The sequence below is a fragment of the Mycteria americana genome, chromosome 11 (assembly GCF_035582795.1).
Source record: "Mycteria americana isolate JAX WOST 10 ecotype Jacksonville Zoo and Gardens chromosome 11, USCA_MyAme_1.0, whole genome shotgun sequence".
Taxonomy (NCBI): domain Eukaryota; kingdom Metazoa; phylum Chordata; class Aves; order Ciconiiformes; family Ciconiidae; genus Mycteria; species Mycteria americana.
The window spans coordinates 24,475,848-24,495,571 of NC_134375.1; the positions used below are offsets into that span (position 1 = coordinate 24,475,848).

The 19,724-nt window shown below is 39.6% G+C and overlaps 1 protein-coding gene across 3 annotated transcripts in view; it reads left to right on the forward strand.

Moving 5' to 3' along the window:
* The first annotated feature begins 959 nt into the window (after positions 1 to 959).
* Positions 960 to 19,724, forward strand: part of ARHGEF3 (Rho guanine nucleotide exchange factor 3) — a 141,421-nt gene continuing 122,656 nt past the window's right edge. The window contains exons 1-2 of one of the 3 annotated variants that reach the window (XM_075514027.1): positions 960 to 1,112; positions 14,327 to 14,422. In XM_075514027.1, coding sequence (XP_075370142.1) covers positions 1,078 to 1,112; positions 14,327 to 14,422 — 131 coding nt within the window. In that variant the 5' untranslated portion in view covers positions 960 to 1,077. Of the gene's footprint in view, positions 1,113 to 14,325; positions 14,423 to 19,724 lie in introns of all 3 variants that reach the window. The other 2 variants (XM_075514026.1, XM_075514028.1) reach the window with 2 other exon arrangements.

Consider the following 19,724-nt stretch of genomic DNA (forward strand, 5'->3'; position numbering starts at 1 on the left):
TACTACTGAAAAGGACCTACCCCCGACATTTCATTTCAGTTTGCATTTGTGTTAAGTGATGTAATTGTTGGTATTTATTATTATACTGAACTAGTGCCTATAGAATTTGGTCACAGAAAGTAAGATTATCTTTACCAGGCACAGTACAAACGCATACCCGATAGTCCCTCATCTGAAGAGCTCATAACCCACTTGCTTCCATCTTTGCAGCCCTATTTTTTTTTTCTGACCAATAGGGCTTCCTAGTATATTTCCATACTTCTTTCCTCCAAAGCAGATATGCCTGTTACCCTCTGTAAATTAGTTGTCACTGCTTTCCCCAGGTTGTTGACCTAATGGGACCTACTCCTGGTCGCTCTCTGTTAATCTCGTTTGAGATTCTCAGCGTGGAATTGGTGCTTTTTGTGGCCGCTCTTCCTCCTTAACTGTTTTGAACACCAACGTGGCGGTGAAAACTGAGCTTCCAGGGCGGCCCAAGCCGTGCAAAGCCCGTTCACGGGGAACCGGGCGGCGTGCCGCTGCCCCTCCTCGCCTCCGGCGTTTGGCAGGCCGCGCTTCCCCAGCCGGGCGGCGGAGGGCTCAGGGGGAGGCCGGGGAAGAGGCAGGGGCCCTGTCGGGCCACCGCTGCGGAGGCAGCTGCCCCGAGCCCGAGCGGCGGCACCTCGCCGGGGTGGGCAGTGCCGGGGGGGGGGGGGCAGTGCCGGGGGACCCGGGGCGGAAGGGAGGGACGCGCCAGCGAGGAGCAGACCCGCGCTGGGAAAGGGGACAGCGCGCGGGAGGGGCGGGGAGCCGGGCGGGGTGGGTGGAGGCGGGCGGCAGGCGGGGCGCGGAGCGGGCCTCGGCCGGCGGAGAGGGGCGGGCTCCGGGGGCGGCGCACACACACACACACACACACACGCACGCCTCCTCCCTCCGCCTCCCCTGACAGCCGCCGGGCCGGCCCTGGGCCCCCCCGCGTCCTCTCCGCTCCCGCCGCTGGCCGCCAACGGTTCCCCCTGCCCAGCCCCCGGCGCCCTTTCTCGCCCCCGCCGACGGCTGCCGCCGGGTCCTCGCCGGGGCGGCAGCTCTGCGAGCCGCATGCCGGGAGCCGAGGAGGAGCAGGAGGGTGCAAGGTAAGGTGCTGTCCCTTGTGTCTGGGCTCTGCTTGGGGCTGGGCAGGGAGGCGGCCGCCTGTCAGAGCCGGCGGGGCTCGGCCCAGGCTTGCGGGCACGGAGAAGGGCGGCCGTGGCGGGGCTGACCACGAAGGTCTCCTTGTGCCTCCGGGGGCACCCGCCGCCTCTTACGGGACGCCACACGGAGCGGTAGCGGGGGTGCCCCGGCGGCTCGGGGAAGGACTCCCGCCGGCTCCTGGTGGGGGGACGGGGAACGCACCCTCCTGCTCCTCCTTCATCTCTTCAGGCTATCGCCGCCCTCCTCGCCTCGCTCTGGCGATGCCCCGCGGAGGGGGAGGCGGGGGGTACCTCACCGCCGGAGGCCGGTCTAACGCCAGGGACCCGCCGCCTCAGGGACCCCCGAGCCCCGCTTGTGCCCGGCAGCCCTGTGAGGGGCCCTGAGGGGGCGGGGGCGGCGGCGCCACCGGCGCGGCGACGGTTGGAGGCGGCGGGCGCGTTTGCCCCGCTTCCTCTCAGGGCTCAGCAGCCGTTTTGGTTTTATTTATTTTTAAAAGAACTTTTTACACTTATTTAGGAACAAATCTTACACGAGCGTCAGTTCAGAAGGACAGCCCTGCGAAAGAAGGGCCGAAGTCCCAGGTGCTTGTTGCCTCCCTTGAAAACCGTAATTGTTATTACAACTCGGTTATTCCCTCAGCTGCTTGTTTGGCTTGGCGAGTAAGAGAGCAGCTCGCCGGTCGCTGGTTTCCAGCCCTTCCCTCCGCTCAGCACAGCCTCTACCTTGGGGGGCGGAGGAGGAGGAGGTTTCTAGGCAAAAGGAAGGTGGAAAAAACAAACCCCGAGCGTAATTACTTACACTTGTGGGGTCAGTCACAGCAGACTCTGAATAGGCTGTAAAAGGGAGACAACATTAATGAGCATGGCATGGATCGTTGCCTGAATTTAAGTGGTTAATGCTGGTGAAGGCCCGTGTAGGTGAAAACGCTGTGAGGTTGCTCAGGGTTGTGCGGCATTGCCAGGGTTTTAAGAGTTATCTTAGTGATGTGGTTGGCGGTGACCAGAATTCGTGATTTGTTAAGGAGCCATTTACATTAATGCAAGAAATTGAACTTTGGTAGTTGACAACTCTATTTTTTCTATATAGTTCTTAAATCTTGTGAATGTATAAATGTTCATGTATATCTTTTCAGCGTGTGCCTGCATACATTAATATAATTTATAGCTAAATGTTATCCTTCAGTACCTTGTGTCCTACACTTTCATGGCGAAAGGGCAGAGAAAATTCCTTCAGCCTCAAACACTTGTTATAGAATTAATTTGGTGACATACCCAATTCTGCAGCATGCACAGAGGTCTACCAAGTGCAACAAGTTATGAGATGGATGCTATATCTGTGCAGACTTTGAATTCAGAATAGGGGAAGCCATGGGATTTGGAAACAAATTGAGTTAAAATATTTATTGTGGAATAACAGGTTCTGCAGAATGTAGTTAGGGGAGTGTGTGAAACGGAGCTGCCCCAGTGTGCATGAAGTAAGGGAATGCACAGGAATATCTTTGGCTTGTCATTTAGTGGATTTAGCCCTTCTATTTAAAATTTTTATACATGTGAGTTGCTACCTGTTCTCAGTAAATATTTATTACCCAGTTTCAGTAAACAAAACACCGTATTGTTTTGAACAGAAATCCCTTTTAACGTCCCATCAGAATTGTGCGTATCGGTTAGCAATGTGACAAGGCCTCGTGACCCGTGAAGACACTGTAACATTCAGTATCATTCCCTGCACATTTTCTCAGATCTCCGCTCTGTTTTGAATAGTGCATTTCTTCTCAGGGCCGCTTTTGTGTAGACAGTTGTTCTGGCGTGATTCCAAGTTGTGGGAGTCTTTTGTGCGCACGATTTGGAGGTGTATTATGTGGAGTTGCTTCCAGCAAGTGTCCAGTGAGAACACGTGTCCTTAAACAAAAAATCTGTTTTGCTTTGCTGTTCATGATTGAAGTGGGTGATACCTGATTCTGCTCAGGAGTTTGTATGAAATGTCTTAATATTGACTCAGGAGCTAGTTTTTCATGTTAGATCTTTTGAGTTAGGTGCTAAAGAAAATTAACCTGACCTCTTAAATTCTGTTTATGCTAGAGTTTTATTTGTATGTTTTCAGTATTTTAGGTTTTTGAACAATCTCTCTTGACGAAGCATAATTCTTCTGAGTATTTTTTGTGAAAGCATCTGTGCGCTGCTACAAACACTGTAATAAATGCCTTTAGAATCCTTTTGGAGTACTTTGTGTGTGTGTATTATATTGCAGACACCTTACGCTCAGTTAAGTGTGATGTGCATTTTGAGAAGTAATTTGTTAAGAGTTACCATTTTCTTCTTGTGTAACATGTAGGGAAACTGGCAAATGATACGCTTAGTAGAAGACTAAAAGACTTGAGGTGCTATATATCCTGTTATGGTTTTATTTTGTTTAACTTAGTCTCTTAATGTTTAATGTAGTCAGTCCCTTCATGTTATTTGTTTATTACATCTTGAGGATATAAGCATTGCAAGGTCACGTAGGTTTTATTGATAAATTTTAGTACTTACAGGTAAATAGGTAAATCTAGTACTTTATAGATAAATTCTAATCTGTGACTTGGAAAAAGCCTGAGCAGAGCAGCACTACATTGGAATACAAGGTGGAAACAGATGAAAATGCTTGAACTTGCTGGACAAAGAAGTCTTGAAATTTTCATGTTTGCATCTATACTTACTGGCTGAAAGAAATGTTATCTCCACATATCTAATATTTTCTAGGTCGTAGAAAAGTCCCTTTGTTTTTTTATCAAATTGTGCCTCTCAACTTGTGAGGGTGTGTTGCGGATTTCAGTTGTCCGAGTCATATGAAATCTGGAATAAACAAATGGCTATGGTCTTGCACAAGTCTCTAAGAGCATGTAGAACTACTGTAGTGTGGTAGGCAAATAATTGGAAGATAAAGGACTTGGTAAATACGCTCCAGTAATCTGTGATTAACAAACACCTCGTGCTTTGCTTTTGACTATAATAGCTGCAAAGTAACTATTCTGAAATAAATAGTTATGTAGCATGTAACTGTGGTGCCCTCCATCCCCAAATGTTACATAGAGGGTGTAAAAACAAACAAACAAAAAGTGTTTTCCCATCCAGTGTCAGCTGGGGTTGAAGACGAAGTGATATGCTGCCAATTATGGAAATGTGAGCAATGATTAACTGAGAGGTGCTCAACACTGCACGGAATCCAGCTGAAGGGGTTAGCATGCTAACGGGTCAGGCTGTTAATATCTAAACACAAGGGCATATGTACATGCATATTTATTTACTTTTTCTTAATCACGTGCTGATGGGTAGTCTAAGGATTTCAAATCTGAGTAGGCATGCTGCCATAGGTATATGAGTTACTTTAGAGTATTATGTGTCTTACACAGACCACTGCTGAGGGTGGTACTTGAAGGAGTGGCCAGTAGTGAAATCCAGCAATCCCCTCGCATAAAATTGCTTAAACTGGACAAGAAGCAGAAGCTTTGTGTTCTTTACAATAAAAGAGCATTTTTTTTTGCTTTTCATGTTAAATCATTATATATACAAATAGAAGTGGTAACATTATGTGAGTAGAAAGGTGCCCTACTGTTACTGATTTCCCCCCCCACCCCCCTTCTATAAAGGATTAATTACCCTCACAGTCATGCAGTTCCCCTCATAACTCTACAGGTGTAATCAATGTGTGGTACAACTTGTATTCAAAAAGGTTTACTGGCTTTTATACCGCTGAAGCTTGCATGAACTTGGAAAGTTGGCAGAAGTTTTCTGGATTTGCGTGGTTTCTGTAGATCAAGAACAGCTGCTCTGCTGGTATTGTCTCTCAAACGTTTTAGTTGTTAAATAGAAGTACAACTTCCATTAGTTTATTTTAAACACTTCAGCATTTTTCCAAAATAAATTTTTGGGATTATAACTAGGAGAAGAATATGTCCATTGCACTGTCGGTACTGTATCAAGAATCCTACTGATTTTATTTTTAATATTACAGTGTGTCCAGCTAGTGTTCCCTCAGAAGGTTCTGTCTGGACCATCACCTTTGTCTTGAAGACAACAACCAGCTATTTGGACAGTGCATGTTTTGGGGGTGGCTGACTGCTTCTGCTTGTATATGGCCTTAACTGATGCATCCAGAGAGCAGGTGGTTGGGAGAGGTTAGAGGCACGTATGAACTGCAGTACAGCGCCTAGAGCCACCACGTTTGTATTGACACAGGCTATGATGAGTGTATCCCAAACCTGGTGTCCCTCTGCAGATAGTGAGGTTCTTAAGAGAGTATGGGCCTTAAAATACTTCGCCTACAGAAATAGATGCTGTCAAAATTAGCATTGTTGATGCTCCACAGATAAGTAATTAATAGCCTAGAAAAAATTCTCTCAAGCACGTTGTTTACTGTGTGGCGGGGTGATCTTGCAAACTTTCCCATGTCGGTTTGGGTTGTGACTGTGCTTAGCAATTGCAGGTAAAAAGCTGTAAAGACTGAAAAGAAGGTAACTTTAGGACAATACGCCTTTTTGTCTGCAATTCAAGTCTATTGAATAATTGAATTGAATAATTGAATATTTAATAAATGCAAAACCAACTTGACAAACTTCAATGACTTATTAAACTGTGCAGCAATCCTGCATGAAATAATCATGATGGTTAAGGTAGTAGGCTGAAAGGATCGTAATCTTAATGTTAAGGAGAAAATGCGACACCCTTCCAGGCAGATAAAACTTTGAACCTGCTACTGTTCCCTGACAGTGATGATTCTGATAAAGGGGAAAATGGGTTGTGTTTGTCTCAACCGTGGTGGTATTTCTTTTGGTTTTCATTTATTCTTAATGTATTTTTGTTGAGGATAAACTCCTTTATCATGAGGGAGGCAGGAATAGGTTGAAAAGAAAAGTCTATGAAAAAATGTGGCAGCAGTTGCATTAATTTCACACCGGGCATGCATGCTGTATCTCTTTTTTTGTGAGTCTGCCATTACCGTGAAAAAGACTTAAATTAAGTGCTAGTTGCAGAAAGCTCCTCTTTTTTGTTTAATAAATTGTCCCTTAAATTGGTTTAGCTTTGTATAGCCCTTCTACTATTCTTTACAGAAATAGCACATAGTTATTTCTGGAAGTAGTTTTCCCCTAGATAAAATCTAGATTAAAAAAAAATCATAGATAAAATCTTTGTGTTTGTCATTGTTACAACTTTTCAGTAACAACTTAGTGCTTGCTTTCAAATTCAGAAGTTTGAGGAGGATAGAGTTAAATTAATCTCAGAAATTGCTAGCTGCATGAGTCACTAAATGGGGAACATAAATACTCATAATCTTTGGAAAGAACCTCTCAACATTGTTTTGCTGCATAGTGTCAACTGCAAAACACAATACAGTATGTTTAGCTTAAAAGTAGTTGTATTTGCATTTGAAATCATAGTTTATGAAAAAAACCCAGATAACTTTTTGCCCCTTTTTGCTTGTCAAACTGACTAAAGGCTAGCACTAAGTCTGCAGTAGAAGCTAGATTATTATACTGTTGTGTTTTGTTTGCTTGCTTTGTTGAAAAGAAATAAAAACTTGGAGAGGGGGAAAAGGGTAGAGAAGTGGCCAGTGCTGGAGAATTCTTCTTGCACGCTGATAGAAAGGATAGGTTGTTTTGTTTACTGCTTGGTGCTGGAGCCAGATACTTGAAATAGGAACATCTGGATCTTTTAGTCCAGAGAGAAACAGATTTGTCTCGGAATGACATATGTAATTATAACATCGGTGACAAAAATTTCCTTCATATCTATTTACGTTGAATAGAATATAGTACTTAGTGTTCTCTGTATTCTGCTTAAACAGTGTATTTAATTTTGTGAGTGTACCTTCTGCATTTTAAACCTTCTGTTTAAAATGTTCTGTTCAAGTCTTTGCTAGTGTTTCATAATGTTAGATTTTTTCCTAATCAGATAAGAGAGTTTTAGTTATTGTGTTGTGTTATTACTAAGACACAGAGTACCAAAACATTGAATTCCTTTTTTTTTTTAAATTGATATGGCAATCAAGTACCATCCCTAAAAGTGACAACAAAGCTCACAAACATTCCCTATTTCCCCTACACTGCTAAAGTTTGAGTTGAAACCACTGAAAGACTCAAAGCGCCTGATAACTTTGGAGATTGGGCAGTGCAGATGAGCCCTTGCTCTTCTATTCTTTATCGCAGTGATTTACGATATTATATGATATGCTGATATGCAGGATAGACTAAATCAGCAGTCTGAATTCTTTCATAACTCTTATTTTTCACAGCAATAACCAGCTCAGGAAAATATGCGTTTGTATTTTGGGAATAAAATGTGTGCATGTACCTGCGTGTGGTTTCCCTGATACTGGTGTTTTACTATATAAACATATTTAAAGGGTTCTGAAAGATGTCTGAGTTGTAACCACATCCTCTCTTTGATGCTGGTAAACTTCTCCATCTGCTTTCATGAAGGTGATGTCAGATGAATTGTAACATAATTGGTTGTCTTCCTTTTCTTTTGGTATTTTTTAGGGAAAAGAGCTAGGTCTTGGTAAACTAAAGGACTAGTCCTATTGAGAACAGTGTCTCATATAGGCTGTATTTCTCCAGCATGGAACACTATTCCATGTCAGTCTTCTGGCTTCAGCCTGGTACGAACTTGTACGTGTTTGTTTATTTATTTAACTGTTGTCTTTTACCTTTTAATCTACTTTGTGCTGAGAATAAATGTAACATTCATGCTATTTAAAAAATCAACATTGTCTTATATATATGGCTGGATAGACTATCTTGCTGTCTGTAGCCAGTGTGTGTGTATAGGCAAGGGAGCCAAACTTGATCCTTGCTGTGAGACAGAATCATTGTATTATTTTAAAGCTTCTTCTCTATTATCTTGGAGAGTTCTGAATGGAATCACCAAATATGGAGTGAAAAGTCATGTGCAGTGCCGGTGGTTCTCTGAGCTACTTCCTCCAAATATCTTTGTATATACACTTGTGTAAAGTACCTCTATAAAACTTACCTGCGCTTCTTCAGAGGACAGGAGGTGACTATTTTTAATGAGATGCCTCAAGGACAGGAATAAAAACCCTTTCAAAAATATGTATTTAAAAAGGTTCTCCAAAACCTCATTCTTTAGTGCATCAGGTGCATTTTTAAAGACTTAAAGAGGGTAAGTATTGGTATGCCATGTGTGTTCACTGAGGTCAAAACTTACTTGAAATAACCATAGTGTGTGTGAAACAGAGTTTATGGTATGCTAGGCTTGGATGGAAGTGATTATGCAATGTGAAATTTCTCAGCACTGCCGGCTGCTTGGAGTTGTAGTCAGGAGAAATACTCTTCAAGAGCTTCTTGGGTTTTCACTCTGGTTTTACTGAAGTATGCTTTAGTGGTATAAATATGTTTGGCAACTGCAGTATCTGAAAGCCTCAGAAAAACAATTTGGATGAAAGATTGGTTTTGGCATTTGTTGTTATGCAGTTAAATAATGAAGTTCATTTTAAAGTTTAAATCTGCCCTTCAACAAGCTATTTGCCTAAGGCGGTTGCTGGTTAGGAGCTGAGTGCTATCAAGATGTGAGATACTATGTGCTTGCTAACTTCGTGTGTGGAAATGCAACTTTTCAGAAAACAATACAAGAGTAAATGTGATTCTTCACTAGAAATTACAGACTTTTGTGCAGCTAGTAAGGAAATGGAGAATCAGCTCTTTAAAATTAAATGTTATGCATGCTTGCTAATTAGTAAGCTATTGTTCAGGTTTTGTGAGCATAAAGACTTCTGCTTGAGAGAATGATGGTGTGTAACACTACTAATTTTTTTTCTCTGTAGTAGATTCACATTACTATAGTGATGCAACTGCCTTTTTCATTAAAAGGAATAATAGTTTTTTGCATTGAGGGGTCTTAGGTAAAGCTTTTTTCACAGTTCTCTTATCAACTGAGTATTACAAGATACTATTTCAACAATGTAAAGCATTTTGGTGAACCTAAGGAGCTGTGGGAACATGTTTTATCAGAAGATATTGGTTATTTTTACTTTAACTGTAGCAAACAGCTGTTGAATGATACGTTATTTTTTTAACTGCTGCTACTGTGAATGTCTTACTTGCCTAGAGATACAAACACAGAGTGGAGGGAAAGGCAAAAAAGATTTTTAGCCTGAGGATCAAAGTGTATCTACACTTTGTAACACAAGGGGGTGGGGAGGAGAAAATGGGCTTCGTGTAGGGAATCATGATTTCAAAAAGATCGGCTAATACTTTCCCCATTCTGTTAGATATAAATCACAGGCTGGTTTGAGCCCATGGGGTGTTGTGGCTTCAACACTCTTCTTGAACCTTCTCATTTTTTCTGTTCAAATGACCCTATAATGCTGTTCTGTGCAGGTTTGGAGGCTTGAGTGCTGTGCTATACTAGACCCTTTTTTCCCCCCTTTATTTTTGTCCATTTAAGGGCAGTTGCAGAACTTCGAGAATTAAATCTAAATATAAATGAATAAAATATGCTGAAATATAACACACTTGTCAGTTCTTGAGCCGGTGGCTTACCACTACTAGGCTTTTCTCTGCCATTATGGGGTGTAAGAATCTAAGGCAGATTGATTATCTGATGCATTATCAGTCCAAGTTAATGATTTTAATGGAAGCATAAAAATGAGTTTCTTTGTGGAGATAACTTAAGAGAATTTCGGGGTGCATGCTTCCTTCTGGGTACTCCGGTATTGAACAGTCTAAACTTGGTCATAGAAGACTAAGTATGCTAAATTTCTGATGTCTCTTCAAAACCAGCAAGGATGTTTCTTCAAGGCTGTTCCCTCAATAAGATAGTGACAGTAGTGTTAAACATAGCTGCTATAAATAAAGTCTTTGGCATTGTTTTCCTATGTTTTTGTTCTGGAATTGCCTTTTGCCCACTTCCTCCTATTACAGCACAGCACGATCTCTAGGACAACACCTAATTGAAGTGCGTGCTCCTTATCTGGAACAGTCAAGGTTCAGTGGGCAAACAGAGGATGAGGAACAGCATATGTCTGAAGCAGAGTCTCTTAAATTAATATTCATTGTCTTGCCTTGGCATCTGGCTTCAAGTTATTAAGAGGGAAGATGATAGATTTATTTTCCTCCTTCAAGTTTCATCATGTATAGTGCCTATGCCATAAAGTTCAAGTCCAAGCAAGAGTTGGATGGTGATATAGAAAGAGGCACCTGCGAATAGCATATTTTTTCTGAACATTGTTCCTTTGCTTCTTGAATTGCATTTAATTTTCAAAGATGTTATTACTGGAGGCTGATTTCTGAGGATAGTGTTAGTATTCTGTTTGAATAAATCCTAAAACAGTATATTCCAAACAAAATTTTACTTTGCCAGTTCTAGCTTTAATTTTGTGTGGTTCACTTTGAATATAAACAATATTTTTGGAGAGTGTAAGCCTTACAATAACTTTTCTTTCTACAACAGAACAATTCAGTTTTATTTTAGACCTACTGAAGCAGTTCATGTTCACTAGAAATACTTCCACGAAATATTCTTAATGCTTGAAAAAAAATATCCCCTTCTACATCTTGAAATAGAAAAAAAAATATTTTAACAAGTTATTGATTCTGAAGGAGGAGTCTAAGAGCAGTCTGTGGCACAGCAATGAGTCAGGATAGAATCTACAGGCTGAGAATTTTTCATTGAAATGACTTTTAAGTAAGAGAAGTAGTGGTAATATTTGGTATCCATGGCTTTGGAAAGTGTAGATGGAGACCAAGTTTCCATTTGTCGTTTAGAAACTAAAAAACTTCTGGTATTTTGACAAGGCTATAAAACTTGTCTGTGATGTGGGGATCAGCTGTTTAATTACCTGTTGCTCCTGGTGAAGAGTGAACTAGGACCTGTGTAGACCTGTTGTGAGGAACAGGATGACAAAAGAGTATCCCTGATGATCTTCCAGAAGCTCATCTGACTCATTGTTGTCCAGCCTCCGAAGTGTGAATGAGGAGTGCTGCTGGATGGCAACACTGAACAGACACTTGGTCTCAAACCTTTAACAAGCTCCTCCATCTCAAAAGACGGGAAGGAAGGAGGAGTATGATTTGAAAGAAACTGGCTGATATAGACAAAAGTCATTCCAGATGCTAGGAGTTTATGCTACAGCAGCCCAGGGATTACATGGTGGGTATTGTTGGAGCACTGTTCATTCTTTGGCGTGCGTGGAAAGTTAAAGGGACGCTTTGCACTACCTGCTCCCGTTTGAGGAGGTGTGCTCGTGGCTGCTGCAGGGCAGAGGACAGGAGAGGGCCAGGCAGGCACGGTGGTGTTTCCGTCCCCCTTTTGTCAGTGGCAGCTGAGGAAGGGTGCTTGTCCACCATTGTATCAGCGGCTGTTACGCCTCTCACGAGTAAGTGAAGAGTGCATTTCTTCAGTTAGTGGGTGACTGGGCAGGTATCTCATATCATTGGAAACCGAGCAGTGCAGGCTGCAAGAGCATGACTGTGCGTCTTGAAAGGATGTGACTCGGTATCCAAAAAGCCTGCTGTCTTATCCAGCATATAGATATCTTTCTGAAGGTGTGGTGGATGAGATCTTGCAATCAGAATGAATAAATGCTGGCCTTTTGATGCCTTTGTTTTATGTTTCAGAAAAACACCAGAAGCAGATTTTTGTAAGATCCTGAGGTTGTCGAGGGGAAGGAGTACAATGTGTTACTGACGTTTTCAGATATTAGACCAGGAATGTGAGGGAGTTGAGAAGTTTTACAAGATCTATTACTTTATGTGGTTTTCTTTGCAGAACATGTAAGAACATACATTGGGTTTATGCCATATTTCATTTATTTTCTGTTAGATATATGTCAACCTTTATCATCAGTTGTTCATAGAAAAGTTTGTAACACAGTAACTTTATCACTTGTTCTGTCCTCTGCTTTTACTCTTGTTTCAGTGTGGAAGTTTCAGTGCAGAGATATGTATGGAGTGTTTGCTTAGATGTTTCCAAGGGCGGGAACGGGAGTGCCGAAAACATTTTTTTTTTTTGTAAATCATACATTGAACTCTTGTACTGCTGTAGTACTAGTTCACAAGTGAACAGTAGAAGGTTTTTTGTTGTTTGTTTGTTTGTTTCCTGGAATGGCAACCTTGTGGTTTTGTAATTTGAATCTTTCAGCTTCCAACTTTGAGAATTAATGGGCTGCTTTTAACCTTCCCTTGAACCTTTGATCTTACCAGTACGAATGACTGTAAGAGAAGGTAAAACTCTTGTTGACATAACTTGCATGATCACTGAAGCATCTGGGCTTTCCCAATGTAGAGTAGAAATTCATTACCAAAAGAAAAGTTTTAATTTGCCCTGTCAGGAAATTGCTTCCTGAAAGAGGGGAACTTTGCAGAAGGTGTTTAAGTATGGACTCTTGCATTGTTGCTTCAAAATGTATTTAAGAGCAACTCCCCTCTTCCTGCGCTATTATAGACTAGACAGGCAAGTAATAATTTAACTTTCAACACCTGCTGCTACTTAGCCACTTCAAGAATTACTAGGTTTTTGGGTAGGTTTGGGTTTGGGGTTTTTGTTGTTGGTTTGGTGGTTTTTGGGTTTTTTGGTTTTGTTTTTTTTTTTTTTTTTACTTTGAAAAAAAATCAAAAGTGATCCAACTTCAGAATCAGGAGTAAATTTGAGGTCAGGCACTGATTAAAAAAGAGGTCAGATGGCTAACAGTCTCTGTTCCTGCCCTCACAGAGGTGAGGCTTTTGTTGTTCTCCCTTTCAGAACAGTTTTCTGGATCTTTAAAACAATATTTCAAGAAACGAATTTGCTTGGAAACAGACTGTGCAGAATTTTTATCCGTTTCTATTACGAGGGATGTAAAAAAAATGCAAAATGAAGGACCTGTTCTTGTAAGTCCATTCTGTTTTCTCTGGAATGGCAGTGCTGCATGCTCTGTTCACAGCAATGGGCAGGCAAAAAGAAGACAGTAATTCCAGTCAGGACCAAATTTGTTTGCTGATTTTGGGACTTTTGTCCAATAAACATGCTTGCTAGGGCTGTTTCTAAATTCTGTCCATGCAGGAGTAGATAAACAAGGATCGGCATTCTCTTCAAAGTACTTGTTTAGTGAGGATTGGCCTAATCTGCCTGCCACTGATGGGACACATGCATTATGCTCAACTTTTCTTGACTGTCAAGTCAGATTTTGACCCAGGTTTCACACAGGCTAAACCAGCTTTTTAGTGGTTCTTTATACCTTCTTGCTAAAGGCAAGGGATTATTATCTTGACAAGCACAGCCTATTCTCTGGTTATGTTCTAGTAGATATTAATTAATGTACAGTTGAACCTGTTCTCTGTTAATCACTTAGGTCTTTGTGCTGATCATAATAGAAACCAGGTGTCAAATCCAGTCAAATAAGATGACTGATAGCTGCAATTTTTTTTCCCCCTTTCTTTTAAAAGAGGAAAAAAAAAAAACTATAGGTGTAAGGAGTTCCATGTTAACATTGTGGATCCTGTTACCAAAAAATAGTAGTGTTTCATGGTGAAATTAACTTGCCTTATCTAGAGGCTTCGTTTGTTCTTACTGTGCAAGTCATTTACTTGAAGCACCTTTGGCCATATAGTCCTTTTGCAAGTTTTGTAACTTGGGACTTGCTATTGCCAGTGTTTGAATATGTCTGCTGTTTTTAAGAGTGACTTCAGCCATGAATTAATTGTTCTTTTCTGCAAAAAGTATGATCTTAAGTTATTAAAATATGGATCTTAAGTTATTAAAGTATGCTAAAAAGCTTCTGTAAAGCTTCACATACCAGAAATTGAAATTTTCTCCCCAGTGTTGTGTGGATCATTCCATGGCAACACTAGCAGTGACTGCTGCTCTGAATTAACATAACTGACACCACACATAGCCCTGGATACAGGCTTGCTGACATCAACTCTTTTGGCATGTGTTCAGAAAAGTAAACAAAAGACAATCAGTGTTGAGTTTGGCATAACTAGCAAGTCCACAAAACTGCCAAATCCTTCTCAATGTATTCATCCAATTAATCCCATTGATTTAGGACATTTACTTAAGTGAGTAAAACATACTGCATTTGGTCTTAAAAGTTCTTGTCTTAAAGTTTGGGGTTTCTAAATTAGTAAACACATTCTTCACTTATATTGCATTTTTCATATTTTTTGATGTTTTTCCTTTGTAGAAAAAAAAATGAATTCTGAAAGCTCAGCACTCACCATGAGTAGCCCTGCTGTAATAAACCAATGTGCCAGAGGAGGAATGGAAGACGAAAAAGTTTGGTAAGCTTTACTTCTAATTTTCTAAGAGGTTAGTAGACAGCAATATTGGGAGATGTAGTTTTAAAATTAAGTAAAAGAATTATTTGTTACAAATGTTTGCATTAATTTTGTGTTATTTAACAACAGAGAAGGAAGAAGGGAATTTTTTTTTAATTTTGGTTTTGAGTTTTTAGCAGAGGACCATGGGACAGGGTGCCATGGGGGATGGGCAATGGAAAAACTGTTCACTTCAGCAGTTCACCAGTTGTACTTACTCATGGAATCTTTCACGTATGGCAAATGTCTTAATCTCCCAATGCTGTTGCTATGCTTGTGCGATGCTATTACTAGTACCCTTCAGTACTGTGCAGGCTTGTGGTCTCCTGAGATTTGTGCCCTGGGAGACATTAACCAAGTTAAGAGTTTCTAATTTTTATTAAAAAAAAATTAGTCTGTACTGGAGAAAAAAAATACTATGTTCAATGGTAGATGTGGACAAATGCTTACACTTTAGGACAATTTTTTTTGTGAAAACTGCCACTGACCATGCAATTTTTAGCACCTTCTTTGGTGTTTTAATGAAGGGAACAGGGTGTTGAGAAGGCATTGAGACTATTTCAGCTGTGTTAATGAGAGCCTTTTACTGAGAGCCTGCTGATTTCTCCTTGCTGTTGTTCACTAGTGTTTAGCTAGAGTTTTGTTGCATTGTTTACTTACCATGTAGAAAACAACCAAATAAACTCATGACAGGAAGCATGGCACCCATATGGACAAAAAGCTAACTTACATTGTTTTTGTACTCTGAGAAATACTCTTGAAAAGCTAAAGAATTAAAGAAGTAGTAGCAAATGAATGTTATATTTCCTGCTGGATGCTTGTCAGGAAATAATGCAGAATCTTTTTGGTTTTGTTTTTATGTAGGATTAAACTAACAGCATCGTTGTACCTGGAAAGTAGTTTCTTTTTAAATGTCTCCCACTATTCCACTACTATTCCTGGAACTTCCTCAAAGCTAGAAACAAAATCTCTGGATGAAGGGGCGGGATGAGGAAGACTTGTGAACTTCCCTCCTGACTCCCAAATCTAATGAGGGGTGGGGAATTGTCACATAGTGTTCCTTTGTTTGATATCTTTTATTGTTTTTTATCCTGCTTGTGGTATTGAGCAATATAACTTCATTTTCTGCATGACATTTCTTTGTAATGCTTCATAGCAATTCTTGGTAGTGTTGACTAAAATAGCGGGAGAGTACAATTTATGTTATCAAGTATTAGAGTATCATGAATAAATTGTATGATTTGTTACAAATGTGTAATTGACCTTAGGGAAAGTGGTGGAAAATAGCAGAATTTATGTGTCTACTAGTCTTTGATTTGCCTTTGGTCATGTCTGTCCTGCCCCCCCCCCCCCCCCCCCCTTGTCTATATTGTTTGTGTATGCTAATCTGCAATTTCTGTGACATTCAGTCATACTTGCTAATATTTTTAATCATTGCCTTCCTGCAATTCTTCATTAAATTTGAGGTTAGAGCAGAGATTGTTGTCTTCAAGAGTTAAATGCATCTTTTTATTTAAGATCCTAGGATGCTTAGGTGTTCTAATGAGGAGATAAAACAGATTCCTTTTTTCAGACATTGTAAAACTACCTTGGGATTTGAGGTTATATAAATATCCACAATTCCAAATGCTCGTCCGCAGGAGCAGACATAGTCTTAAAGTCCCTCCCTTTATCTTTGTCGGTGCTAGGCCAAGTTATTCAGTGTGTCACAGATGTAGAGAATTGTTTCACATTGTCGGATTAGTTCAATGCAATTTACATGGCACTTGGAAATAAAGATTTCTATAACCACTAGTGTATTTACACTGCCTGGTTGTATAGTCACCACTGTACATGTGGATGTATGCTTGATAAGTATTTTCAATCAGTAAGATAAATGTGACATGAAGATTTTAAATTAGAATCTCACCCTTGTAGACTTTGGCTATGAGTAAGTATGTGACAGCTTATGAGAGTGCTAATCAGGGGCAGTAGAAACTTGGACTGACTTGTCTTGACACTGAAGTGTTTATTATTGAAAGGTAAATCGATGAACACTTCAGTGGTTAAGGATATATTGAGATTTAACTCTTCTGTGGGCAGAGAATAATATATGCTGTTGTAGGTTTTGTGATATCCTTTTATATTTAAGTACCATGTATTAGGTTACAGAAGTGATATAAAGAGCCAGGTTATCTCTTAGCACAGGCCCCACAATTGACACTGAATTACAAGGAGCTAAAAATATTTAACCAAACTTTAGGTGTGCTTTATATCTTCTTAAATGTGTTTCAACCTGTATATCAACCAACAATGTCACTTACTTTTGTTAGCTTCTTATTTTGTAAACCAAAATCTTGTTTGCTAAAAAGGGTGTCATGTTTGCAATCTGCAGAATTTTAGTTGGGTTTTTGATTTGAGAAGCTGAATAGCAGTCTGATGCATGTCTGGTATAATGAATGCAAGATGTGGCTGAGTTGAGTTCTTTACTATCTGTGACTCAGCTATTACTTGGTGGGTGCAGTAAATAAAATGGTGAAAATTTCATTTAGATCTATGTGGAATATATTTAAAGTTTTCTGAAATTTTTTTTTTGCTTAGTATTGTGGGGTTTTGTAAGTACTAGAGCTTAATAAACGTTATTTTTCTCAGCTTAATAAAGTGCAATGTTGCACTGTGTTACTGCATCATGCATTTATTATTGTTTTTTCATTGTCTGATTCTTGAAACATACTTACATTCTGATGGGTTCTCAGTTGTTTTATTTTCAGGAAAATGTGACTATTAGTAAGGACCGGCGTTAGTCATAGCAAAATTAGGAATGTATACTATTAAAAGTATGCAGTAACGTACTTATTATATGAATAATTTAAATAATAATTATTATTATATATGAATGAATATAATTATAATTATATTCATATAATAAATATAAAAAGTGTAAATTATTCAATCAAGTCAAAAGCCTCCACAGAACCAAAGCGCTGAGCAAGACCTTATCTGGCATTTAAACATCGCTTATGATGCACGTAGAAGGCTTTGCTGTTGCATAAGGCTGTATATTCAGGCCCCCTAGAAACAGAGGGAAGAGTAAATAATTTGTGGTGATTTTTACTCGCAGCCAGAAGATGAAGTTCTTAATTTTTTTTTTTTCCCTGGAATAAATTATTACTAAAATGTGAACAACATGTAGATACACTTAATATCAAGGACATTAATATTATACAACAAACTTGTGGTGGAATTATCCACGTAACCTTAGTATATTGTGAAGTTTTCTCAAGTGCTGTAACTAAACTTGTATGCATTGTATAAATGTTGTTGTGTACTTTGCTTAGTAAGAGCATGGTGCATTTGTTCAGGTGGTAAGTGTAAATTGTTTTGTCTTGTCCCATTCCTTAAAGTTGGGGTCTCATATATATTTATACTTCACTTATAAATTGTAAATGATGTTTTAATGACTGCCAGCGAGTATTTTATTCTCATAAATTACCTACTGCATGGTATCCTGCTTTAAATAAAGCTGCCATAAATACTTTTGGCATGATATATTTTTATATGGGGGATAGAGGATAAATTATAAAATGGAAATAAATAATAGTTCACTGAATTACTTTCCTCCCCTTTTATAGGAGATGATAGCGTAACTTTATAGAAGACAAAGTGTACTAACAGTACAGTACTAACTAGCTAGAATTTTGAAGTTCATGGCAAGGAGTGCAAGAGGGAAGAACTCTTAATTTCAGTCTCCCAAAAATGCTAACGGGTATTGGGAATTCTATGGTTTAACTACATTACTGACTATGAAGAGGACATCTGAAACCTTATGTGCTTGCTTTCTCTAGAGCTAATACCAGAAAAGAATATAATTTGATAAGATATGAAAACACTTCTGAAAAAAAACCAACCAAAAATACAAGAAATGTAGTTACTATTGGAAGTTTGAATTTCAGAACTCTCTGCTCTGTTCCCAGTTAAATTGTATAGCCATTTACAAATTCTGCCATTCCATTTCATCAGTGTTTTGTATCTGGGTAGTTTTGTACCTCTACAAGACAAATTTAATTGAATTCTCAAACTTGCAACGCTTCACTTGCTTCTATTGCTTTTTTTCCCCCCAACATACCTAATCAAGATTACAGCAGCAAAAAAAAATGCTAGTAGTAGTACTAGCGTGACTGCTGTAAATGTCTGATAGCTGGAGGGCACCACAGCAGAGTTCATGTGTGAACCAAATTAAGCTGTTCTTGATGAGCAGCAATACTGAGAAATTTAGCTGATACTAATTGATGTTATGACCATTCATTATCTGAGCTAGCAGGGAACAGCGCTTGAACAAATAAAGGCTTGAGAGCCTTGAAATTCTAGAAGCTACCAATTTGGCAGATTCTCAGTTTCTTAAGGTTGAAAATTGCAAGAAAGGAACTAAAGATAAGGGAGCGAGTGGGAACCGTGTCAATTCATCTACGCTTACTATGAAAGTAGCTGGCTGGTACGTTGTTTTTCAAAACAAATGTGCAGGGGAATTGGAAATTTTCCGGTTTTTGTTATTGTGTGTGGATTTATAGCGTGCTTCCTCTAGGCTGGATGAAATCTTGCTAGTCACTTCTTTATCTTTTTACATAGGATTAAGTCAGAAAGTATTTCAGCTTTTTAAAACTAATAATTGCAATTTGGGATTCTGGATCTCTTCTGTGACCAAGTTTGTGGTGCCTTGGCTTTCCACTTCTGTCTCCAAATACTCTGTCATGTCGCTTACTGAGTATGCGACACTGTCCTATTTCTATGACAGTCACCATCACTTTTAGAGCAAATCTCTCTGAAAACTGCCTCTGTCATGAGGCTCTGAAGAAATAAATCTATAAATTTTAAAACTAACCAAACAAGCATTGTTATATGTGGACTCCAGTGCATTCTGACTGTCTTTGTATTTATGACTTGACTTAAACTGAATTTGGGGACACAAATGTCTTTAAATCTTTTTTGTTTGTTCTTTGTCTTCCGCTGTAACAGCTAGGTTGGTTTTTTTTCAGCTTTCCTTTCCAATCTGAGGTGGAAGTATTTTTGTAATCTATAAAGGCATCTGGGTACTGGTGCTAATCTTGGCTGAGAGAGCAGTGGCGTGCAAATAACAATGTTAAGTATCTTATGTGAAAACTTTAATTTGGAATCTCTGTCTTTTTTGACGAGTTATGTGTTTCCTCAGGGGCTGGAATTGCAGTCATGTTTCTGCACTAAACTTTAATAGAAGAATAACTTGCTTTCTGATAAATTTACTGTAGAGAAA